Genomic DNA, 26,161 nt, shown 5'->3' with positions numbered 1-26,161 from the left:
AGTTAAGTTAGACTAAGGATGGAATTGTAAATATATGTACAGGGAGCGGTGGCCCTCAAACCCGTAAAAGGGAGAGATTAAATACATACATACATACAATTAAAAAATTGACAATTAAACATTTTTTAAATAAAATAATTGAGAATGTAAGGAGAAAGCAAGCAAATATTTTTTATCCGATTACAAAATTCTTGTTGCTTCTGATTTCGAATTATTTTATATTTGAAAGAAAAAAAAAGGATCTTTTTTAAATAGGGAATATTTACACTAGCGATCAATTTTTTCTACATATTTAAAATTATTTTTTAGGAATTGTTATTTTAAATCAACAACTAAGTCAAAAAGTATTATCCAATAATTAAATAAATGGAAAACTGTGCGTTTTACAAATGTTTTTTAATTTCAGAAAATATTTAATTGTCCCGAAAGTTATTAAAGCGTTTTTCAACTCAAAAGTTCTATATTATTTATATGCCTCAGATTGTTTTTAAGCGGATTAAATTCTTAAAGAAAAAAGTATTGAGCCCTTTGTGAAATAAGTGAAGTTAAATTATTTTTTGCATATTTTCAATTGTTGTTTTTAAGCGTTTTAAATATTTGAAAACAACATGTATTAAATGCCTTGTTATATAAGTGAAACTTACTTCGCTTTTTCACATATTTTAAATTATTTTTCAAAAAATGTTATCTTGCATTAAAAATTGAGTACGAGAGTATTATATACAATAAAAGAGTTGGATAATTTGAAAGCTGCGCATTTTATGGAGAATTTTTGTTTATTGTTCATTATTTTCAGATATTTTTTAACATTTTTAAATATATTAAAAAAAAAAGTATCGAGCCTTTATTGAAACAACTTTTAGTTTGAAGTTGAAGCTCACCATACGACTTGGTACGACCCTGCCTTAAGATACTTACCCGAGGTTTTGTCATCGAGATCCAATTGCTTCGATAGCGAAGTGGGTAGAGCGCGCGGTTAGGACACACTAATTTGGGTAGTTTAGGTGGGGTTTAATCCTCGGCGATTGCGATTTTTCAAAGCATCTAGGCGTACGATTATATGTTAAGTAAACAGTCTGCGCGAATTACGGATGTTAATCATTTAAAAAATGAAGATTATATAACAATAATTTTGAAAATAGTTTTTTTTTCGTTGAAAAATAGTGTTCAGTTGAGGTACTAGTCTATTCCTCCGATACTACTTATTCTTAGATTTCCCATTCAAACCTGCGATTGATTTGAATCAAGTGACATTTACTTGATTCAAGAAAAATTTTTTTTCATTGTAGAAAATTCATGTTCTCCATTGAAGATTCAGCTATTTGTTAAAAAATTTAACTATTTTGTTGAAATTCTGACTATATTGTTGAAAATTGAAAGATTTGTTAAAATTCGTCATTTTTGGTCAAATATTCAACTGCGTTCTGAAAAATTCGTACTTTTGGATTGAAGATTTATCTTTGATGATAGAAAAGTCATCTTTCTTGCTTAAAAGTTGATACCTCTTGGCTGAAAATGATCTTTTTTCTCGAAAATTCAACTCATCGATATTTAGATTTAACCGTTTTCTGAAAATTAATTTTTTTGGCTTACAAATTCAACTGTTTCTGTGAAAATAAAACTGTCACATTTTTTTTTGAATTTTATTCTTCTTTAATTAATTGAACCTTTACAGTGTCACGTGATATGTGGGCGCTCCTAAATAATAATATTAAAGTAGTGCGATTGGTCAATTTTAATTTAGAAAAATGGTTTTGTTTATTTTTTAGAAGAAGAGATTGATAAGTAGATTTATTTTTAGTCAAGTATTTCAATGATAGAAGTTGTATACTTTTCTGTTGTGGTTCTTTTTGAATTACAGTTTATTCAATCCAGACTAAATATCAAATGTAAAGCTAAACTAATCCATTTTTAATTCTAACTTGGAATATTTAGCAGTATGCTTTTTAACAATCAATTTTACTCGAATAAAAATTAAATAAAGTGGTAATATAAAACAAAGTAATAAAAATCCATATACATCTAACAGTTCCTGTTGCCACCAGTAAAGGTCTAAAGCTGGTGATCTTAAAGGCCCTGCACCATTCCTTATTACATATTCTATCCAAAAGATAACAGTTTTCATTGGGCTCATTGGTCTGTCTCGAAAAAGGCGTGAATGATATTTCGCAGCTTCTCTGTAGTAAATGAAAAAAAAATTATAGAAAATTTTCTAAAGTGAAGGGTACTGTAAGAAGGGCTGAGCGAAACATTTTTTAAAGGCTTTCTATCGAGAGCGGTGTGGTCTAAGCAATTCTTAAATCGCTTAAAAATTAACATTTTCCAGAAAAATCTCTATAATTCTTTAAAATTTGTATCCACTTACGCCCAAAATACTTTTGGCACTTTCGGCTGTTATGCAAAAGGAACCCGTAAGTCAAGTGTTAAATCAATATTCTTTGGTGAACTTTTTGGAAGTATACTCAACAATTAAAAAATAATATTTAAATATACCTGTATTTTGAATCCCTCAATATCTTTGTTAGTGCTTCAGTCAATATGGGTTCAGTAATTTCATCGTAATTTAATTGGACACCCATATTTTTATTAACTAATATCTCTACGTTTTGATATTGATCAATAAACAATGGAACTCCAATGACCGGCGTGGCAAAATAAATGGCTTCTTCAATACTGTGAAGCCCACCATGGGTGATAAATCCGATTGTGTTATTGTGATCTGAAAAATTGATTATATTGATTAATCGGAGCAAATTTTGAGAAGCATGATCGTCTAGCTTGTAGCTTTTGGTAAAAGACGGAATGGCTTGGTTTAAGGCTCAGGTTGTGTATACGAAAAAAAGAATGAAAAGGGCGTTATTAAGCAGCACTTTAAAAAAGGCGGGAGCAGCCATGGGCGTGGCGAAGGGAACTGGGCGTGGCTCTGCGGGTAATAGGAAGCTCCTGAGGAAAGCAGGTTGTTAATGTGAATGTTAAAAGTGTAACTAAGGTGCGTCTCCAAAAGTTTTTGTTAGGTTTAAATGAGTGGAAGTTGTGGTCACAAATTTAATATTAAATATTTAAATTACTCAGAAAATGATTTAATAATACTGTCTTCTTTGGAAGTAATTCTAGTCCAGTTTCATTTTCTAATTAAAAATTCACTACGCTAGATTTGATTTTATCCTTCCATTCTTTGAGTCTATAGGCGTGGTTAAAAAGCACTTTTAAAGAAGGTGGATGTGGTCATGGGGCGTGGTGAAGGAAAGTGAGCGCGACCCTGCCATTTATTAAGATACGCCCGAGGAAAGTAGGTGTCTAATGTGAAGATTAAAAGTGTAACTAAGAGGCGTCACAAAAGTTTTTGTTAGGGTTAGATGAGTGTTAAAGGGATTTGTTAGGGAGCGTGGTCAGGGCAAGTGGTCTTGGCAGCTGTAGTTACAAATTTAATATTAAGTATTTAAAATGTACACAGAACATTAATTGATAATACTGTTTTGTTTGGAAGTAATTCTAGTCCAGTTTCATTTTCGAATGAAAAGTTCACTATGCTAGATTTGATTTCATCCTTCCATTCTTTGAGTCCATAGACATGGCTAGGAAGCACTTTCAAAGAAGGCGGAAGTTGTCATAGGACGTGGTAAAGGGAAGTGGGCGTGGTTTTGTAGTTGCCAAAAGGCGTGTCTGACCATCTGGCCAAAGTGGGTGGCGGAGGCAGAGTTCAGTAGCGTAACCAAGAGGCATAACCAACATTTTTGTTAAGATGTGAATGGGATGTCAGGGAAAGTAAGCTTGGTAATTTTTGTTAAACATTAAACCTTATATATTAAAAATATACTTAGAACAGCCATTTGTGGAATCCAAGTCAGAGTCTTGGCATTCTTCGGAACTCCAGGTGGAAGGATTTTTCCTTCTCTTGCTTTGATTAAAAACCTTATCGGTGCGAATTTGGCGAATGATGAGTAAATTGCTGATACTTTCTCCTTTGGAAGTGATTCTAGTGTAGCTGCAGTTCCTAATGAGAAGTAAACTACGCCATCTTTGCTTTCATCCATCCATTGTTTGAGTTCCTTAGTCAAAGTTTATCACATAATTATCATCAAAATAGTTAATTGTACAAGAATGTTATTTAATTAGTATATTGCTAATACTGTGGTGAAATTGGCGTGTGTCTCCTCTATGTGCAGTCCTCCTGCTTCAATGAAAGCTGGTGTCGTTGGTCTAATACCTTGTATGCTGTGATGTGTATTAACTATAGTTAAAGCCACCATTTTTTCAGCCTCTCTAACCGAGGGAAGATCTGGCCCCAAATATTTTCGAATTATTTCAGTTTGCTTTTCCGTCAGAGAGTAATATCTGTATGTATAAATGAAGCTTTGTACGGTGTTTAAGAGACGATCCAAAAATGTATTAATCTCAGTTTTCCCTAACAAATGCATTGGGGAAAAAGCTGTAGATCTGGGATTTCCAGCTAATTCTGATACCCATGGAAATTCTTTACTGGCAGTTATTGTGATTAGAGGTATATTGAAAAATGGACCTAAGGCGTAGAGGCAACATAATCCCTCGCCCTAATAAAATATAAAAAAATGTTTGCTCAATTTCATTTTTTTAAACATTGATTAGTTTAAGCCACAAATTTGATTTTAAATGAGTTTGAAAATGATTACCTCTATGATGATGAGATCATATCCCGGATTTTTCGGAGGGTTTCGAAGAATGTGTTGCATCTTCTCATGAGACAGTAGTGCACAGAGAGCCATTCCTTTCTCTGCGCTGGCAATCATGTCATCTGTGTTATCTTTTGTTTTTTCAACCGAATCAAACTGGACTTCAGGAAGTACAACTTCTAAATTTGCTAAATTGAGTATTGTTCTATAATTTTCTGGAGGGTTTTCCAACTCATAATGTGAAATAACATCCACTTGATGGCCTTGTTTTGCTAAACTTTTCATTAAGGTTTGAAATAGCATATTATGACTTTTATAGGACCAAGCAAAGACACCTAAAATCCTGTACGCGTCAATGTCCGTTTTGAGGAAGTAAATTATTAATAATATTATAAAAAATTTAACTTCATTCATGTTGTAATGCACTTTTAAAACACGTAGTATAAAATAATGTATCCGCTAAACTACACTCTTAAATTGAAATTGTGGATATTTAACAGGTGATTTCCATGCTCCACTGACCTCTTTCGGTGATAGGCAGTCTTAGACTTGCAAATCGCAATAGTTTTATAGATATGCATAACTGAATATGTAATATATTAATTTATATTCAAATGATAAGAAATCTATAAGTCAGTACAGGTAATACGGATATTAGGAAATAATGATTTTTCTAATCTCTTTTTAATTGAATCTTAAGATTTCTCCTTGAAAGCTTCCTGAGTACAATGTTAAAGATGATTGAAATAACATAGGAAACTAAACTTACACAAAAAAGCAAAAATAAATAAACATCTAGAAGTTCTGCCTGCCACCAATACAAATCGATAGCAGGTGAGCGCAAAGATTGGGCTCCATGTTTTAGGATGTATTCTATCCAATAGGTTGCTGTTTTTGTAGCACTAAGTGGACGATCCCGAAAAAGTCTCGACTGGTAATTTGCAGCTTCTCTGTAGTTAAAAACAAATTATTCACCTCTGTTAACATTTTGTTGAATAATAAATCAAAGGGCTATGTTTTTTTAGGTCTTCTATTTGAGTTTTGTGTAAAATAAGTTTCATATTACCTGTACTTAGGATTCTTCAATATTTTTCCTAATGCCGCATCCAAAGAATCTTCTGTGATTTCATTGTAATTTAATTGCACACCCATTTTTTTGCTAACTAATATATTTACGTTTTTCATCTGGTCGAAAAATAATGGAACACCAATTACAGGTATCCCAAAATAGACAGCTTCTTGAACACCATGCACGCCACCATGTGTCATAAACAATCTCGTGTTATTATGCTCTATTATATTTTTAAAAAATTGACTAATTTTAGATTAGAAATATAAAAAAACCAGTTAGGGAGAAGATCAAAAATAAAAAAAATGACAAAAATAAAAGTATTTGCATATATTCGGTCTCATTAAATCTTAAGAATTTACTTAGGACAGCTATCTGTGGTATCCAGGTCATAGTCTTGACATTTTTTGGAAGTCCAAGAGGAAGATTTTCTCCTTCTGCTGCTTTAATTAATACTCTAATGGGTGCTATTTTCGAAAAAGAGTTATACATTCCTAACAGTGTTGTCTTTGAAAGTGATTCTATGGGCACTACAGTTCCAAATGAGATGTAGACGACGCCACTTTTACTTTCATCCATCCATCGTTTTAAGTCCTTAAAAAATAGCACTATACAAGTTAAAAGTACGTTTTATAGGTCAAAACTAATTGTTTTGATTGCTTTGTTTTGTTTTGTTATTTTCACGATTCAATAAAGCTAAGTAATAACTCGAAAGGAAACTTTCTCGAAAACATAATGTTATACGTTACAGATGATATGTTCTTCCTGTTTTCACTACTTTAGCATTAGCACTCAATTTTTATCTTTCAGATGGTTAATATTGAGATTAATTTAATGCCTCTCATAAAGACAAAAATACAGATTTATTTCTAAAAAATCAAGTCTTAACTTTTTTCATTAAATATTATTTATACCTTACCATGTTGAGAGTAGAGTTATCTTCTTCTATATGTATTCCTGCAACTTCTATGATAGCGGGAGTGTTTGGCCTAACCCCTTGAAGTGTATAATGAGAATTCACTATACTCAAAGCCACTTCTTTTTCAATTTCTCGGATTGTTGGCATATCAGTGCTCAAAAATTTTCGCATTGCTTCAGTATGGGTGTCATCAGTACGAGAGAAAAATCTGTATAAGGCTACATGAGTTTGTACAGTATTATGTAAGCGATCCCAAAATGTTTTGATCTCTGCTTTCATCATGAATAATGTAGAGAAAAAAGCTGTTGAAAAAGGATTTCCAATTTGACGACTTATCCATGGGAATTCCAGAGTGGGGGTAGCAGTTATAACAGGCACATTGAAGACACGACCAAGTCCGTTGAAACAACTTATCGTGTATCCCTAAAAAGTAGTATAAAATTACTTATTGACTGGATTTCATTCTGTTAATTTTAAATACCTGTACAATGATGACGTCATAGGGTGTATCTTTTGGAGGTTTTCGAATAAAATCTTGCATCTTCTGGTGACCCAGAAGTGGACACATCTTAATTCCGTAAACTTCGGTGAGATGTTTTACTGGGTCTTTGATCGCATCAATTGCTTTTTGAATTGTTTCAAATTTGGTTGTGGGATAGGGATAGTCTAATTTTGCCAAATTGATAATTGTTTTATAATTTTTTGGCGGGTTTGTGAGTTCATAGTGACTGATAATGTCAACTTGATGCCCTTCTCTTGCTAAACCTCTCATTATTGATTCGAAGAAGATGAAGTGGCTCCGAAAATTCAAAGGAAAGACACCTAATACTCGATATGTATCGACTTCTCTTCGCAGGAAAAATATCAGTATCACAATGTACCAGTAACTGGTAGACATTTTCAAAAAATTTTCAAAAATGCTACTCTATGAAATATTTTTTATGTTAGTTTTCTTTAAGAAAAGTGCTTTCACGATTTCAAATTAAAGAGTCCGCTCAACTAAGGTTCTGATCACAGTATGACTTTTCACTTTATCATTCTCAGATTAAATATATACTAGAGAACTCTATAACGCAATGCTAAATTATCTATCATTTGTGTGTAGATAAGGGACCATCCATAAATTACACAAAACAATGGCAAAAAACTATTGGGAAAAACGTGTTTATTTTTTTACACTGTCATCCTAATGCGAAGGTGATTTTGATTTTTGATTCAAACCAAACCAGACCCGGAAAAAATGTTGCGAAGCAAAATTATTCATATCGAAAGGATCCACACATTTTCTTCAGACCATTTCTTAAGCAAACGCTTAGTTTTTTTTTGATGGTGAAAGATGTTATTAAAAATAAAAAATTGATTTTCCAGCTATACTATGAAAGACGCAGAGAATGTTTAGAAGGAAAATTATTTCTTTTGAAAAGTTCTACTTTCCTGCAGACTATTTGTTGGTACATTTTTCTTTTAATATAGATTTTATTTGATTTTGATTGACTCTAAAATTAATGGAAATCAACTGAAACTATTTATTTTTATAACTTGTTTTATATGAAAAGATTGATTTTTTCAACCTTTAACACTTCCGAAGCGAATATTTGAAGAATAAGGCAGTGCCGCAAAATCCTTAAAAAATTCTGTTCCCTCATACCATTTTCTGTTCAAATACCTCCATATCAAAAGTTTTAATTTTAATGGGACAAAAAATAACGAAACTTAAAAAATCTCATTTTTCGGTTATCATATGCAAGATACGGAAAAAGAGGAATGAACTAAAATTATGCAACAGAAAAAAATTTACAAATTTGTTTAATAATCCCTTTTTGATGGGAACCGTAGTTTTCCCTTTATCCGTAAAAGAACATAACCAAAAACAAATCAGATTTTTAGAAAAATGACACAAGCTATGAAAAAAATTTGTTCACGCAAAAAGAGCTACAATTTTTTTACATCATTTGTTGATTTGATGCGTGGTTTTTGTTCTATTCACGAAAAATGACATCACAAAGAAACATCTTAAATTTAAAAAAATACACAAGGTACAATAAAATGTTTAATAATAAAATTGTTTTCAAATTACATCCAAAATTTTCTTTTAACCTTTTTCACACACACACACATGATGAGAATGTGTTCGTTGAAGCCGAAAGAGCTTTAACAAAAGAGAAATCACAGCCAATGACAAATTAAAAAAAATAGATAAAAAAATCTAATAAAACAAATAAAAGAAAACTCTTCAGAATGGCTGAAAAGCGTATTTTATTACTTTAGCATAATATAAATTTAATAATGATCCATCACAAAACTTGGTATATTATAGACATATCATGAAATGGAACATTTTTATCTCTTCTTAGAATTTCTTTTTAATTTCTTAGTATAACTCAAAAAGAAAAAATGTTGAATTTGAAAATTAAGAAGTCTGCCTAATTAAAATAAAGAACACGGAAATGACTTCAAAAAAATGATTAGATATTCAAAAGTATGTTCAAAATTTAAACGCAAAAAATTTGTTTATGAATATTCATAATAGATTATAGAAGTAGGAAATGATTTTCAGCGTTTAATGAAATAAAGATAAATCACCATTTCGTGCATTTTTTATTTTCTGTATTCATTGCGAATAATATTGAATAGTAATAATAATAATTTGTTAACTATAAATTTTTCTTTATTTGTAGCCTAACGTCCTTTCTAAGAAATATTTTATAAGTGTTTCGAAAGACAATTGAAATTATATAAAATACTAAAATCAGACAAAATAACAAAAAACCATAAACATCCAAAAGTTCAATTTGCCACCAATAGAGATTCAAAGCGGGTGATCTCAAAGGCTCGGCTCCATTTCTTATCACATATTCTATCCAGAAGATAGCCGTTTCCATTGGACTCAGTGGCCTATCTTGAAAGAGGCGTGAATGATATATAGCAGCTTCTCTGAAGTAAAAAAAAAACAGAACTATTTACTTCTTTTGAAGTTTTTACAAAACACGAATCATCTAATAATTTAAAAATATATAAATCTCAAATTTTCATTTAATATAAAGCAGTTTGTAAGTATTATATTACCTGTACTCAGGATCTTTCAATATCGTTCTAAATGCCTCATCCAAAGACTTTTCTGTGAATTTATCCAGGTTTAATTGAACAGCCATTTTTTTATTGACGAGTATTTCCACGTTTTGTCGTTGATCATAAAACAATGGAATTCCAATCACAGGAACAGCATAATAAACGGCTTCCTGAATACTATGGACACCTCCGTGAGTCATAAAGCCTCGAGTGTTATTATGACCTATATATTAGAAGCATTGATTTTTTTATTTTGAAAATAAAAAATCGGATAAGCGTATGATAATACATTAGGTTGCTCAAAGCTCCCCTCTCACTTCTTTCTTATCCTACCCTCTTCTATCTTATTCTCATCTATCCAATGGTATCCTTTCTAATCCTATCCTATCCTCTTCTCTCTTATCCTCATCTATCCTATGGTATCCTTTCTAAAACTATCCTCTCCTACCTTATGCTATCTAATGTTATCCTTATCTATCCTATACTTACCTATTCCATCCTATCCCATTGTATCCAATCTAATTTTTCTTATTTTATTCTTCCTATTACTCCTCTTTTATACTATACTCTCCTATCCTATCCTCATCTATCCTATCTTGTATTGTCCTATCCTATGCTATCCTCATCTATTCTATATTAAGCTAATCCATCTTATCCTATCGTATCCTATTGTATTCTATCTTATTCGGACTTATATTATCCTATCCTATTAATATCTTTTGTACTATACTCCCCTATTCTATGCTCATTTATACTATCCTATGATATTATCATTTATATGATATATTATCTCTTCTATCCTATCCTATACTATCGTATCCTTGTGTAGCCTATTCTGTCTTGTATTGCCCTATTCTGTCCTATTCTTATCCATTTCATACTAACTTATTCAATATTATCCTATCGTATCCTATTGTATCTCATCTTATTCTTTCTTATCTTATCCTATACTATTAATACTATCTTATACTATACTTCCCAATGCTATCCTCATCTATCCTATCGTATGCTACTAATCTATACTATACTCTCATATCCTGTCCTATCATATCGTATCTTATTGTATCGTATCCTAGCCTCATCTATCCTATCTAATGATAACCTCACCCATACTTTCCTCTTTTATCCCATACTATATTATCGTACCCTGTTGTATTCTATCCTATCCTTATTGATCAAATCCTATTCTGTCCTCTTTTATCCTATCCTCATATTTCCTATGCTATCCTATCTTATACTATCCTCTCCTCCCCTATCCTATCCTATGCTCTCCACATCTGTCCTATATTAACCTATTTAATGCTACACTAACGTATCCTATTGTATTCTATCTCATTCTTCCTTCTCCTATTCTATCCTATCATATACTGTCTTATAATATCCTCTCTAATACTATCCTCCTTTATCCTCTCCTATGCTATCCTTATCTATTCTATCCTCTTCTACTCTATCCTATCCTACCCTATCCTATTGCATCACATCCTCTTCTTACCTATCCTACCCTATTCTGTATTGTCCTATCCTATTTTATCCTCATATATACTTTCCTCTTCAATCCTATCCTATTGAATCGTATCTTATTGTGCCCTATTCTACCTTTATATATCCTATCCTATCATATCCTATTTTACACTATCCTCCCCTATTCTATCCTCACCTATCCTACCATCTGCTATCCTCTTCTATCCTATTATATCCTATCGTATCCTAGTGAATCCCACCTCATCCTTATTTACCCTGTCCTATTCTATATTGTACTACTCTATGCTATCATTATCTATACTACACATATCTATTTATTCCTATCCTAGCATATCCTATTGTATCCTATCTGAATCCCATCTATCCTACCCCATCCTATTAGGTATTGTCCTATTCTACACTATCATCATCTATACTATACGAACCTATGCAATCCCATCTTATCGTATCCTATTGTGACCTACCCTATTCTTTCTTATCCTCTCATATCCTATCCTTGCCTACCCTATACATACCTATCATTTTCTATCGTATTTTATTGTATTATTTTCCTATTATTTCTTATCCTATCCGATCCTATACTATTCTATACCATCTTATACTATCCTATCCCATCTTATGCTGTATTATCCTGTCTTATGCTATCCTTATCACACCTATCATATCACACTTTATACCATCTGCTCCTATCTTACACTATGCTATGAAATCCTCATCTATCTTATCCTTGCGTATTCCATCCTCTCCTATCGTATCCTACTGTATCCTATCATATTATTTCTTACCGTATGATATCATATCCTATTGTATATTATTATATCTTAACCTATTATATTGTATACTCTAGTATCCTCTTCTCTTCTATACAGTTCTATTTCATTTTATCCAATCCTACCCTCACCTATCCCATCCTATCTTATCATATCGTATCGTATCATATCCTATATTATGCTATCCTATCCTGCACTATTGTATTCTGTCTATTTCATCCAATCCAATAATATCCGATTCTATTTTATCCTGGTCTAGCCTATCTTATCCTACTTTATCCTATGCTATCTTATCCTATCCTATCCCATCTCTTCCTATCCTATGCTTTTCACATCTTTCCTCTCTTCTAGTCTCATCTATCCTATCCTATCCTATCCTGCCCTATCATCTCCTATCCTATCCTAACCTATTCTATCGTATACTATTTTATCCTTTCTCAGAGTATGCTTTCCTGTACTATCTTATCCCATAGAAATATGACATATAATAAAGTTAGGAAAATTTGGTTATTTTGATCCCTATGCTGCAAGCTAAAGAGGTAAAGTTGACTAGGGCACAGAGTAAGGGGAAGTTTAGAAACTTCATCGCGCTTTTTTGAACACTTTATTAACCCTTTCACTTCATGGCACAAGGCTCAAAAAATAATATTTTAAAATACTTCACAGTCCAAAATTTGAGCTCTCAAAAATGTGGGAAAAAGATGAAATTGAAATGGAATTAACTTTTATCACAAAAATTCGTATTTTTAACGAAATAGAAGAATCTTTAAGCCAAAAAGACGATTTTTCAGAAGTTAGTCGAATTTTCAATCTAGAATTGTTTTATTAAACATGATTAATTTACCATACAAAATAATAAATTTTCTACAAAATTAGTGGATCTTTAAAATAATTTAACAACATTTCATTAAAAAAAGTCACTATTCACGAATACTATTTTTCAATAAAACAGTTAAATTTCTAACAAAATAATTAAATTATTAAAAAAATAGTTGAAGTTTCAAGTAATATTATGAAGATTTAACAGAGAATAAATTGATTTTTAACTAAGAAGTTAAGCTTAGAAGAAAGTAGTTGAATTTACAGTAACAAAAAATCTAAAAAAATATAATTATTGATAATCCTTTTGCTCAAATAGTTTTAATTAAAAATAGAAAGTTTTTGAATTTAACCAAAAAGATGTATTACTTAATACCTAATAATTCAAAAATAACAAAATTTTAATTAAAAAAAACAGTTAAATTGAACCATAAAGACAAGTTTGTAACCAAATTGTTGGCTTTTCAATCTGAATAGATTAGTTTTCAACTAAAAAGTTAATTTTCGACCAAAAATTTGAATTTTCTACTAAAAACGATCAATTTTCAGTCCAAAAAAATATTCATTTTCAGTTACGAAATTATTTTTCATATTAAAAGAACGAATTTTTAACAAAATAGTTGACTCTTCAACCAAATAGTTGAATCTTGAACAAAAAGAAATTAATTCTGAACCAAACGTATAATAGTAGACTTTTCAGTTAAAATAATAAGCTTTTACGAAAAATATTTAAATTTCATTATTAGGTTCTGATTGGCTTATATTTAAAAGATAATACGAAAAAAGTGAAGAAAAGTAAATCAAATATGAAAAACTAAAATTAAAAATTAAAATTAAAAAAGCTGGAAAACTAAACATGATAAATCATTTTGCTGGAACTTACTTAGAACAGGTATTTGTGGAATCCAAGTCATAGTCTTGACATTTTTTGGAAGCCCAGGTGGAAAGGTTTTTCCTTCCATTGCTTTTATTAATATTCTAGTGGGTGCAATTTTTGAAAATGAATTATACATTTCTAAGAGTTGTGTTCTCGAAAGTGATTCGATAGGCACTAAAGTTCCAAATGAAATGTAGATGACGCCGTTCTCACTTTCATCCATCCATCGCTTCAATCCCTTTAAGAAATACAAATTTTAAACCTTTTGGCATCTTTAAGCAAATATAATATAAATAAATAAAATATAAATCTTCTTCAGTTTTTAATTACTAATAAGGGATCGTCTAGGCCAAGCAATGTCATAATTTTCTCTAGAAGTGTTTTGGGAATTAGAAATGCTGGCAATTTCCTATTTACTGTAGTTATCTTTTTTATATAGAATTTTTACTTTCCAAAAAAATTGTTTGATTTTGTATTTTCTCTATCGCGAAATTAGAATTCTTTAAAAAAAATGAAAACTATATTTTTTCTAAATTAAATATTTTTCTGAAAAAATATGGTGCTAAGGGGAAGACCTTCTAGAAGAAATTTAATTTAAAAAATTTTTGATTCAAAGCTCCTCGAGTTTGAAAATATTTTAAGAATTTCTGTTATTGTCTAATTATAATACAGATTCCTTAACAAATTTAAATGCGAAACGCGAAGCACTAAAATACGTGTATTTTTTAAGAAGGATTCTTTTTGTGCATTCTTCAGTAGCTTAAGGCTATGTGTCGAGTGGATCACGTGACCAGATTCCTACCTTACCGCCATCTTTCTTATTTCCCACCTTATTTTCACACGAAGCGCTACATCGAGATGAAAATTTGGGACAATAAATAAAAAGTAATGAGAAAGGTGGGTCTGGTCTTGAACTTTAATAATGATGAAAAAAACAAAAAAAATTACTTACAACAAAAAACTTTTTTTATAATTGTTAAAGTTTAAGGCCAGACCCACTATTCTTAGTGCTTTTTGTTTTGCATTCCAAATTTTCAACTTTTTGTGACGTTTCATGTGAATATAAGTTGGGAAATAAAAAAAGTGGTGGTAAGGTAGGAAACTGGTCACGTGACCTACTCATCACCTGGCCTTAAAGGAAGAGCTCCCAAGCTTTTTTTAGAAAAAAAATTAATCGCAAATTTTTTTAAATTCAGAGTTCTATCTAGTCTGAAAATACGTTCAGAATTTCTGATCATTTGTGATAATAATAATAATTTCTTTCATTCAAGCTGACGAAATTTCAGGTTTGGAATATTCAAATTATCCTAAAATATATGTATATATATATATTTTATATATCTATATACCAATTTTTTCTGCAAATTAAAAAAAAAACATTTTTGATTAAGCCAAACAATTGTTTTTCAATCTCTACATTTTTATTATTTTTTAAAAGTATAAACTGTAAATATAAAAAATCTACCATTGCTTTCAAAACAATAGAATTTTTTTTTAATTTTCCAAAAATATTTTTCAATATTCTGAAATGATGAAATAGACCAATTTTTGGTAATTTGAAATTTTGGCAATTTACATTTCATTATAGTTTTATTTTCTTTCCGGAATTTTTATTTATCGGGAAAGTTTTGTTTCGGTGATTATTTTTTTTTGTATTTTTCCACACTTAAGATCGGTAATTTATGGTTACTTATCGCTTCGAATTTTTCCAATCTGTCAAAGAATTTGCTAGCATGAAATATGCTGATCACTTTCCAACTTTCATTATTTACCTCTGACGTCACTTTTTCATCCCTTGGGAGTAAAAAGTGCTTTGTACTCTCTATGGAGCAGAAGTACTTTTCACTCCTTAGGGACTGGAAAGTGGAAACTTATCCGCACTTAAAAGGCATTGAAAAGGGCCAAAAAATTATAAATTTGTTATAAAAAATATATTTCTTACTTTGGTGAAGTTGGATTTGTCTTCCTCTATATGCAAACCTGCCACTTCAATAAAAGCTGGTGTGGTTGGTCTAGCTCCTTGAAGTGTGTGATGTGTATTCACCAAACTTAAAGCTACCGTTTTCTCAACTTCTCTAATATTTGGCATATCAGGAGACAAAAACTTCCTCATGGCTTCAGTTTGAGATTCCTCAGAAAAGGTGAAAAATCTTTGTATAGTATTATGAGCTTGCACAGTATTTTGTAAACGATCCCAAAATGTTTGGACTTTTTTGATCCGAAGAATATTTGGATAAAAAGCTGTTGATAGAGGATTTCCAATTTGTCTACTGATCCATGGAAATTCTAGACTAGGAGTGGCAGTTATTATCGGAACATTAAGAATGTGTCCTAGACCAATGTAGCAATTCAAAATCCAGCCCTAACAACATATTAAGATAATATGAGTAAGAATTTATTGTAGGTCTTACTGCGTGCCTTTTTCAGAGAATCTAAATAAATAATACATAAATAACCATCTTTTATCACAAATTCTTACAAATTTGTTTCTTAAAAAATTGTTTTAAAAAAAGTGAAAGAAATAAAATGACATCACGTCAATATTTAAGAGTCAATTTTGTAAAATAGTACTCATGTGTGTCACCAAATCAATTTAAAGTATACAAAAAAAACGTTTCATATGAAAGACTCATAAAAATTGGAAGGGATTTTTTCGAGAAAATACTGAGGAAAGCGCGCTAAGGTAACTAGAATTTGAGATTTATAATTAAAATTTTAGATGTTGTGTCCATGTTTGACAGCATCCTGCTTTTGATTGCATTGAAGAACAACTTAATTTAAATCATAATTTAACAAAAATGACAAAAAATGAATTTATTAACAAATTGTGTTAAATTAAGTGATAACCAATTCAGAAAAAAATTTAATTTAACTAAAAACAACTTTAGTACATATTGCCTATCCGCTTGAGTTAGTAAACAACATTATTACAGAATGCATTCATGAGATTTACAATAACAGTAATAAAAAAAAAAAACAAATGGAGTGACGTTTACAATAAATTTAATCGTTAAGAAATTCACTTAAAAAATTTAATATCAACCTCTTATTTCAAAAAGACAAATACTTTAGATAATTATTTGTTGAAGAAGAAAGACAAAGATTCCATTGAAAATGTATTTGGTGTCATTTATATAATTAATTTTAAATGTTGTAATAAAGCTTATATAGGTAAAACTGGCCGGAGATTAAGAACCAAAATTTGTTAGCACAAAAGAGATTGCGAAGTTGGGAATTTCAAAATATGTTTGTCACAACTATTTTCATAATATATTTTCATAAATAAATTTCGAAAGATTTCAGTCAATTGACACACTGAAATTCTATATATTAATAAAATTTATTAAAGCATTGTAAAATAATTTCATTTGTTTAGTTACTAAAATGTATTACTTTCAAATTTAAACTTATTTTCGCGCTTTCTCATCAGAAGTTTAAAAAAAAAACTGGTCAATTGTATTTCTAAACTGTCAATTTTTATTCGTCTTTTATAACAGGCTGGGTCGACTCTCATGGGCGCGTTTGACCACTTATAGCTACACTAGCGCAATCTACAAGGAGGTGGCAAACTAAAGCGCATCCATGTGTTCGTGCACGTAAATGTGCATATTATTTGAATGCGTTGCATGACATAAAATTAGAGAAAATGAACAAATTAATTCAAAATTATACAAATTTAAGACGAAAAATTTGAAAATACTGTTTCCTGTACCATTTTCCGGCATAAATTTGTACAATCTTAGAATAATTCTCCAATAAATGAAGAATTAAATAATACATCAAATGTAACCTTTTTTCAAGATTTTATTTATTCGAATTATAATGGAGAAGTGAAATCAGTGACATCCTGGCACAGCACAAACATTTCAATTTACATTAAATTTGTTTATTTTTCAATGTCCTAATTTCACTCCATACGGCGAGACACAACTTTTGTGAACTTAGCAAAATTTAAAGTTTGTTGACGAAAACATAACCTCAACGAAAACTAGAATGGCGGCGCCATGATATTTTAAGAAAATATTACCCTCACTTATGTCTCTACAGTAGAGCCATCTACAAGGAGGTGGATAACTACAAAAGTATATGTGATCACACGCGTCCATGGGAGTCGACCCAGCCTGCTTTATAACCTACGATAAAGTTTAATTAAGTTCTTTAATTGAATAAATTTTTAGTTTATAAAATGGTTTTTGGCTAAATTTTATTTTTATTTATTTTGACCGTAAGACATAAAGAAGAACCTATGATTCAACATTCATAAATATCGTCGGTCGAAAAAGGGATTCATTTGTGTTACAAATCATTATACAATACTTTGATATTTTGTTGACCTTTATCATTTCTGGCTGCAAGTTAATAGAAATATTGTGATATATGTTTATGGAAATGAATTTTATTATGTTCCTTTCATATATATTTTTTTTCTCTAGCAAAAATTTTCATGTGGATAAAATCAAAATAATTTTTTTTTGTTCCAAACATGTTGTGAAAGACCTGTATTGAAATTTCCAAATCTACAAATTCTTTTATGTTTCGAAACTCTAGTTTTTAATCTTCTACCTTCTTCCAACCAAATATATTTATAATGTTTTAAAACCGGTTGGAACTTGAACGATTATTTTGATTTTAACAATATTAAAAATCTTGCTAGAGAAAAAAATTCCTATAAAAGACGCATAATAGAATTCATTTTTATAAACAAATATCACAATATTTCGATAAAATTACAGACAGAAGTTATGAATGTCAAAAAAAGATATCCAGGTATAATAAAATAAATAAAATTAAATTAAAATTCCAGTTACTTCGGCGCGCCTTCCTCATTTGCGGTTTTTTCAAATGACGTCTACTAGCCGAAACGTCAGAAAATTATTAAACTTTGATTTGATTCTCATTAAATTTATTAATTATTATTCAAATAAATTAGTTTTACTAAAGTAAACCCGGGAGAAAGTGCGCTTGGAGTCAGATCTTCCGAGAATTGACGCCGCACAGTGTGGAAAAAGCTGATAAGGTTTCTAAGAGAGTTGTCGAGCCTGATTTTTGAATTAGGTTTTCAAATTTTTTATAAATAAACAACTATGGCGAAACAAATATTCACGTTTCCGGTGCTCGTCAATAATAGGAAAATGGTTGGAATCCCCTAAGTTGCATAGAGTAACATTAGTTAAAGATGTTCAAATATTATATAATGAACAAAAAAAATGTTTAGAAACAAATTATTTGTTGAAAAAATGTTTTTTACGATTTTTTATCATTATACGTTTTTTTAAGTTATATTGCAAAAATTTGAATCGAAACAAAATTATTTTTTTTTAATTTTCTCTTAAGATTGTGACTGTTTATATTATAAACAAATTCAATAAATAAATGCATTATTCGAGCATTTGTCTACAGAAAAATTCGTTCTTTTCGTGGTAAACTTTTTTAATTGGGAATTTCTTCTTCCAAAAAGATAATTTTATTTTGAATATATTTTTCTAACAAGAGCTTATAACAAATTTGTGAATCTATTTCGTTTTAACAACTTTGGTGTTTTTCAGTTTTTTTCGTCTCTTGTGTCGTTTTTCCAAAAGCTTATTTCTTTTTATCTTATCATTGATGATTAAAAAAAATCTAATCGTTCTATCTAACAAATATTAATAATAAATTTTTAGATCCTTTTTGTGTGAACAAGTCCGTTCTATTAATTTTTGGTTAAACCTTGTGTCATTTTCCTGAAAATTTAATTTTGTTTAATTTAAATTTTATTTTTTTTACAATTTAAATTAAAAACTATGCGTCCGTTAACAAAATGATTGATGAAAATTTGTTAGCCCTTTTTGGATAAGCGACTTTTTTCAATTTATTTTTTTAATAGCTTGTGTCGTGTGTGGACATATTTAATTAAATAAATTTTATGTTGTTTTTTACGATTGAGACAAAAACCACGCATCCTATCAAACGAATATTCATAAAAAAATTTAGTTCTTTTTTAAGTGAAAAATTATTTTTTATTATTCTAAAAAAATTTTTTTAATTTAAATTTGTTATTTAATGAAATTTGTATAAATATTTAAAATCCTTTAATCTGATGGAATTATTTTTAAATCCTTAAAATCTACGGAAATATTTCAAAATTGCTTGCAATCCGTATCAGTATTTTTGAATCTCTTCAAACCCGATTAAGTCTTTTTAAATTAGTTAAAATATTTTAAAGAATACAGAATACACAAAAATTCGTTTTTTTCGATGTGAACTTTTTAAATTGGGAAGTTTATGATAACTTCAGAAAATTTCCTAATTTTTGGATAAATCTTATGATTTTTTAAAACAAATTTAACAAAAAATGCATTATTTGGGACTCTGTGGATAGAAAAATTATTTTTTTTCGAAGTCATTCTTTTTAATTGGGAACTTCATAATGATTTCAGCAAAATTCATAATTATTTGATAAATTTTCGATTTTTTTAAAAACAAATTTGATAAAAAAAGAAATTATTCGAGCATTTGTTGCAGAAATATTCATTTTTTCCAATGCTAGTCTTTTCAGTTAAAAACGCCATGACAATATCAGCAATATTTATAATAATTTGATAAATGTTATGATTTCTTTGAACAAATTTAATGAACAAATGCATTAATCAGCTATTTGTTTACAGAAAATTGAGTTTTTTTCTATGCTAACTTTTTTAATTAGAAGGTTCGTGATAACTTCAGCAAAATTAATAATTTTTTATTCATTTGGTGATCGTTTTAACAACCTTAATAAACAAATGCATTATTGGGGCATCTGTAGAAAGAAAAATTCTTTTTTTTCGATGTTAGAATTTCCATTGGTACTTTATAATAAATTTAGCAACATTCATGATGTGTCGATAAATTTTATGATTTTTTATAATAAATTTAATTAAAAAATGCATTATTCGGGCCTCTATGGACGGAAAAATGTTTTTTTTTTATTTTATATATTTTCTTAAACAAATTTAATAAACAAATGCATTATTCGGACATCTGTCGATGAAAAAATTAGACTGACATCGAAAAAAAATAATTTTTCCATCGACAGATGCTGGAATAATGCATTTGTTTCATAAATTTGTTTCTAAAAAATATAAAATTTATCAACCAATTATACATTGTGCTGAAATCATTATTAAGTTCCTAATTAAAGAAACTGAAATTTAAAAAAATGAATTTTTCTGTCCACAAATGCCCGAATAATGTATTTGTTTGTTAAATTTTTTCTACAAAATTAAAAAATTTATCAACTTATCATTAATATTAAACCTAATATCTCATGATTGGCTGTACGGAATTGAATAAAATTTAGACTCGATACAGTTAACGTCATACCCAATAAGGGAAAAATATCCACAAGATCCAAATATATTTTCTAAGGCCGGAAAATCTATAGAAAATCGGGTACTTATTATATTTTATGAATAAACTGACTCAAACTTTTATAAATAATGATACATTTTTTTATATTAACACTTGAATTTGTTTATTTACATCGGCCAAACTAAAATACAAAGAAAAATTGGTACCTCCTATTTTTCATTTTCCTGGAAAATTAGCATAAACAAAATAAATACAATAGCTTTTCCAGCTAAAAAAAACTCTGAAAATTCACGTTTTTTCATGTTTCATGAAATTTTCCAGGAAAATTAAAAATCAGAGGTACGAATTTTCCTTTGGATTTCAGTTTGTCCAATATAAATAAACAAATTTAAGTTTTAATATATAAAACTTTGTTATTGTTTCTAAAAGTTTAAATCAGTTTATTTATAAAATATGAAAAGTAGCCGGGTTCTAATGGATTTTCCAGCCCTGGAAAATATATTTGGATCTTGTGAGTATATTTTCCTTATAAGATATGACGTGAACTGTATTCAATCTAAATTATATTTAATTCCGTTCAGCCAATCTTGAGATATTAGGTTTATGAACAAATAAAATCGCTTTTTACCACTGTGTGCCCCATTAATGCATTTGTTTATTATTTTTTTTTAAATTATAAAATGTATCAACTCATCATGAATGTGGCTGAATTTATTAAGAAGATCCCAATTAAAAGTCTTACATCGAAAAAAAAGGAATTTTTCCGTTGATAAAGGCCCCAATAATGCATTTCTTTATTAAATTCGTTAAAAAAAAGTCATAAGAATAATCAACAAATTATAAATCTTGCTAAAATTATCATAAAGTTCTTGATTAAAAAAAAATGAACATCGAAAGAAACTAAATTTTTTATCGAAAAACTCCTGATTACTGCATTTGTTCATTGAATTTGTTCATAATATAAAAAATTATAATCTCAAAAGAACATTTTTAATATAATATTGTTTCCATTCAAATTTCTAGCAAAATAATTTTGAAAAAATGGAAAATCGTAAAAAACACTTTTTTAACAAGTAATTTGTTCATAACATTTTTTTGGCGTTAATTGTCTAATATTGGAACATCTTTAACTATTGTTAATTTATGCAACTAAGGCGATTTCAACAATTTTCCTGTTATTGACGAGCACCGGGAACGTCAAATAGAACAAATGGCCATTTTTTCCGTCATATTTGTATATTTATAAAAAAAACGTATTTCAAAAATCAGGCTTGACAACTCTCTTAGAAATCTTATCACATTTTTTTCAAAATTTTTTAGCTAATATCGGTCAATATTTATTGGTTTAACATTATTTTGAACGAAAAAAGTAATTTTTTCCACTGTGCGCCGTGCTGAAACAGAAGAGAGAAAAAACAGGAGAGAAACACAATAGTTTGGAGACCCTGATATAGGTCCAAGGTCAGCCAAAAACCGGCACTACCTCGAGGGTTCATTTTATTAACACAGTAAGTCCCCGAAATATTATTTATTTGAAATTGGATAAAAACGCTACAAATAATTAATAAACTTCAATTATCCGTCTAGAAATAATTTTGATCACGAACCGAATAAAAATTATCCGATGTCGGATAATTGTAGTTTTCAGTTGTTTAAAGCGTTCACTGTGAGTGTTTCGGGAAGTAATTAAATTAATTACCTCTAAAATGATGACGTCGTAGGGTGAATCTTTTGGAATATTTCGAATAAAATCTTGCATTTTCTCGTGACCAAGGAGTTCACACATGTGAGTTGCATAAGAGCCGGCGAGAGCTTCTACTGTATCTGCGACAAATTCCTGTGCTGCCCTAATTGTATCAAATTCTATCCCGGGGAAAAGAAAGTCCACTTTGGACAAATTGAGAACCGTTTTATAATTTTTGGATTCATAGTGACTGATGACGTCAACTTGATGCCCTTTTTTTGCCAAACCTTTCATTAGGGCATCAAAAAAGATGTTGTGGCTTCGATATGCCAGAGGAAAGACACCCAGTATTCGATAGGAGTCGGATTCTCGCATCAGGAAGTTTATTAGCAGTATTACGAAATAACTGATTACATTCATTTCAAAATTACTTAAAAACAAAAATTGGAACTGCACTTAATTTTTTTTTAGCTTTTTTTTAAAAGAAGAAATTGCGAGTTTGAAATCAAGTAGACCGCTTAACTGAACCGCAGATTACGATATGAGTGTTCGAAGTACAATATTCAGATATTCAAGTAAGTATTATTCAAAATGCCTCAGAATATTTTCATGAATATTTATTTTAGAATATAATTGGAAGAAACGATTTTCAGGATTGAATATAATAAAAATAAATTAAAGTTCTACTGATCATTGGAAATGTCCCGAATATTTTGCAATCCTTACTTAAAACTTTAGTTAAAATGTTTCATATTAGTCCTATACACTGGAAAATAGAATTTGTTTAAAAGGATTCTAATATAGAATCATAAATTTTTTATGCATTAATTTCAAAAGGTTTATTTTTTCAAAACATTTTTAGGCTACGTAAGCGCTTACAAAAATAATTATTTAAAAACAAAAATCATTATAATTCGAACTAGATTTTTAGTTGTTGAACAGTGTCAGGTTATATTAACTTTTTTACAGGAAATCGGCTTTTAAACAAAAATTGAAAAAAATTTAGATTTCGAAGAATTTTTTGTTATTTTATGTTATTATTTATTTTTTCACCAGAAATTGGTAACTGTCATTAGAAAATTAAATGGCAAAGAGGATTCACAATTTGGATAATTTTTTCGCCATATCGCGTTAGTTAAAATAATATGAACCAATAAGAAAATCCGAATTTTTTTGGTTGATCGAAATTTTATTATTTGATTAAAAATGTAAATTCAACTGCTTGGTTGAAAAGTCATATTTTCATTCAAGGACTCGACAGTTTTTTAAAAGAAATAAGTTTGATTTATTATGATTACTTTATTATTTGTATCTTATTTTGCATTAAATTTTATTCTTGGTAACTCTAAAAAATATATTATTTTAATAAATTTATAAAAAATTTAAAAAGCGTGCATAATAAAATAAAAAAAATTGTACTATTAAAATTTGTATTACAACTTGTGTCATCTTTCTATTTCAATTCGTTTATTTTTAATTTTATTTTTTACGATTCACTATAAAAACATTCATCCTAACTCAAATCAATTCTAAATAAATTTGTGGATATAATTTAGGTTAAAAATTTCTTTAAATAAAATTTTATTGTCGCTTGTGTCATTTTTCCTAAAAGATTTTTTTTTGTTTTTAATATATTTTTCTAACAGGAGTTTATAATAAATTTGTAAGTCTATTTCGGTTTTTTAACAACTTTTGTGTTTTCATTTTTTTTGGTCTCTTGTGACATTTTTCCACAAGTTTATTTTTTAAATCTTATTAATGGCGATCAAAAGAAAATCTACTCGTTCTATCTAACAAATATTAATAATAAATTTTTAGATCCTCGTTGGGTGAATAACTTTTGCCTATTAATTTTTTGTCACACCATGTGTCATTTTCCAAAAAATTTAATTTAATTGATCTTAAATGTTATTTTTTCACAATTTAAACTAAAAACTACGCGTTCTATTAAAAAATGATTAATGAAAATTTTTTTAGCTCTTTTTGGATGAGCGATTTTTGTCAATTTATTTCTTTAATAGCTTGTCACGTTTGTCAACAAAATTTAATTTTTAATATTTTTAATATTATCCGTGAAAATATAAGCCAACACTATCGTTTAAGTTAACGCTTCAAATAATCGAAATATACTTCACGTAAATTCAGACTAGATAAAAAAATGGTTATAAATATTAAAATAAATTTTTGTTAAAAAAAAAAGATCCTCTCTCTTCGCTCTCTTCGCTTAATTTAATAACACTTTAAATTAAATTTTTTTAAAAAAATGTTCTACTCTCTTTGCTCCACTGGGAATCGAACCACGGAGCTTCCGATTGCCGGTCGGGGGCTTTTCCATTAAGCTATTTGAGAGATCCTAAGAAGAATCTTCTTTCAGAAATACAGGGTCTCTCGAGCCATCAACACTATCAAATACAATGATAAAATTTAAACCAAAATTTAAATTTAAATTAAACATTTAAAAACTAAAAATACTTAATCAATTTGCTGGAATATCGAAAAACTTACTAAGGACAGGTATTTGTGGAATCGAAGTCATGGTCTTGACATTTTTTGAAAATCCAGATGGAACGGTTTTTTCTTTCAATTTTTAAAAATGAACCGTTTGCAAGTTATAGTCTTATAAAAAAGTAATTCAGCAAAAAATTGACTCTGAATTTGCAAGATTATTTTAAAGCCTATTGAAAAATATTGTAATTTCAAAATTGAGACAATTATATATTTTTTTCTGAACTTTCAATTAATTGAATTATTTAATTTTTATTTAGAAAGATTTTCAAAATGCAAAATTACAGAAAAATGTCACATTTATGCGTGGCATAGAATAAAGAAAAAATCAAATTTTATACCGTAAAATTGAATAGAAGCAAATCAAAAGTATCCACTAGGGAAGAGTAAAAATTCAAACATTGATCGAATCGCTTAAGATAAAAGAAAAAAATTGGTCGGTCGACATCCGAACTACTAAATAGCAATACAAAAATTGAAAGTATTATTTTTCCTAATATAGAATTTCTTCAAATTTGCCAAAAACATATTTTTTAGATTAAATCATATGAACATATTTTGGACAAAGCTAAATGTGTCGAACCTAAAATTTCTTTAGGTTGAACTAAAGAAACAAGCTATTATTTTGCTTTTATGGAGAAAAATATTTATTGTTATTTTGAAATTTGAGCATTTATAGAAATTGAATTTTTGACGCAAGCTAAGATTGATTTAAACACCAAGAAAACATTTGTTTACAAGTAAAAAAATAATAGCATGTTTTAAAAAATTTGTGCATGCGACATAAAAAAATTTTTTTATTTCTAAGATTTCCACAAAAAATTTGAATACAGCCAAAATGCTGCTTTTGAATTTTTATATTTTAATTATTGTTCAACAGGAAAATCTGAAAATATGAAAAATTTGGAATAATTTTTCAACCAATAGAAAAATTTTCTTGAATATACAACGATAAAAGAAAAAAGAATTAAACAGAACCCGAATTTGCAAAT

General features: G+C 28.9%; 3 protein-coding genes across 3 annotated transcripts in view; all 3 read right to left on the bottom strand.

Annotated features, from left to right (window-relative positions):
- The window catches only part of LOC117170059, a 17,758-nt gene extending 12,667 nt beyond the window's left edge, over positions 1-5,091 (bottom strand). The window contains exons 1-5 of the mRNA XM_033356580.1: positions 4,650-5,091; positions 4,131-4,550; positions 3,818-4,049; positions 2,494-2,719; positions 1,923-2,177 (exon numbers count right to left, since the gene is read on the bottom strand). Coding sequence (XP_033212471.1) covers positions 1,923-2,177; positions 2,494-2,719; positions 3,818-4,049; positions 4,131-4,550; positions 4,650-5,063 — 1,547 coding nt within the window. The 5' untranslated portion in view covers positions 5,064-5,091. The remainder of the gene's footprint in view (positions 1-1,922; positions 2,178-2,493; positions 2,720-3,817; positions 4,050-4,130; positions 4,551-4,649) is intronic.
- Positions 5,092-5,291: 200 nt separating this feature from the next.
- On the bottom strand, positions 5,292-7,676 carry LOC117168773 (UDP-glucuronosyltransferase-like). Its single transcript, XM_033354551.1, has 5 exons — positions 7,119-7,676; positions 6,638-7,060; positions 6,081-6,312; positions 5,716-5,941; positions 5,292-5,599 (listed from the first exon to the last, which is right to left on the bottom strand). The coding sequence occupies exons 1-5, from the start codon at positions 7,533-7,535 to the stop codon at positions 5,323-5,325; spliced, it is 1,575 nt and encodes a 524-aa protein (XP_033210442.1). The 5' UTR covers positions 7,536-7,676; the 3' UTR covers positions 5,292-5,322.
- A 1,615-nt stretch (positions 7,677-9,291) lies between these two features.
- LOC117170058 (UDP-glucuronosyltransferase 2B1-like) lies at positions 9,292-23,192 on the bottom strand. Its single transcript, XM_033356578.1, has 5 exons — positions 22,680-23,192; positions 15,597-16,016; positions 13,661-13,892; positions 9,704-9,929; positions 9,292-9,571 (listed from the first exon to the last, which is right to left on the bottom strand). The coding sequence occupies exons 1-5, from the start codon at positions 23,082-23,084 to the stop codon at positions 9,292-9,294; spliced, it is 1,563 nt and encodes a 520-aa protein (XP_033212469.1). The 5' UTR covers positions 23,085-23,192.
- Positions 23,193-26,161: the final 2,969 nt, after the last annotated feature.

Source organism: Belonocnema kinseyi, chromosome 3, assembly GCF_010883055.1.
Source record: "Belonocnema kinseyi isolate 2016_QV_RU_SX_M_011 chromosome 3, B_treatae_v1, whole genome shotgun sequence".
Lineage (NCBI taxonomy): Eukaryota > Metazoa > Arthropoda > Insecta > Hymenoptera > Cynipidae > Belonocnema > Belonocnema kinseyi.
This window is presented reverse-complemented; position numbering and strand designations above follow the sequence as displayed.

What these genes read in the sequence shown, in the direction of transcription:
- LOC117168773 (XM_033354551.1), bottom strand. Translation starts at nt 7,535, where the DNA reads ATGTCTACCAGTTACTGGTACATTGTGATACTGATATTTTTCCTGCGA. An exon ending in ATAACTCTACTCTCAACATG is followed by an intron (nt 6,313 to 6,637) that starts GTAAGGTATAAA and finishes CTATTTTTTAAG; the next exon opens with GACTTAAAACGATGGATGGA. An exon ending in TTGAAGAATCCTAAGTACAG is followed by an intron (nt 5,600 to 5,715) that starts GTAATATGAAAC and finishes TTTTAACTACAG; the next exon opens with AGAAGCTGCAAATTACCAGT.
- LOC117170058 (XM_033356578.1), bottom strand. Translation starts at nt 23,084, where the DNA reads ATGAATGTAATCAGTTATTTCGTAATACTGCTAATAAACTTCCTGATG. An exon ending in ACAAATCCAACTTCACCAAA is followed by an intron (nt 13,893 to 15,596) that starts GTAAGAAATATA and finishes TATTTCTTAAAG; the next exon opens with GGATTGAAGCGATGGATGGA. An exon ending in TTGAAAGATCCTGAGTACAG is followed by an intron (nt 9,572 to 9,703) that starts GTAATATAATAC and finishes TTTTTACTTCAG; the next exon opens with AGAAGCTGCTATATATCATT.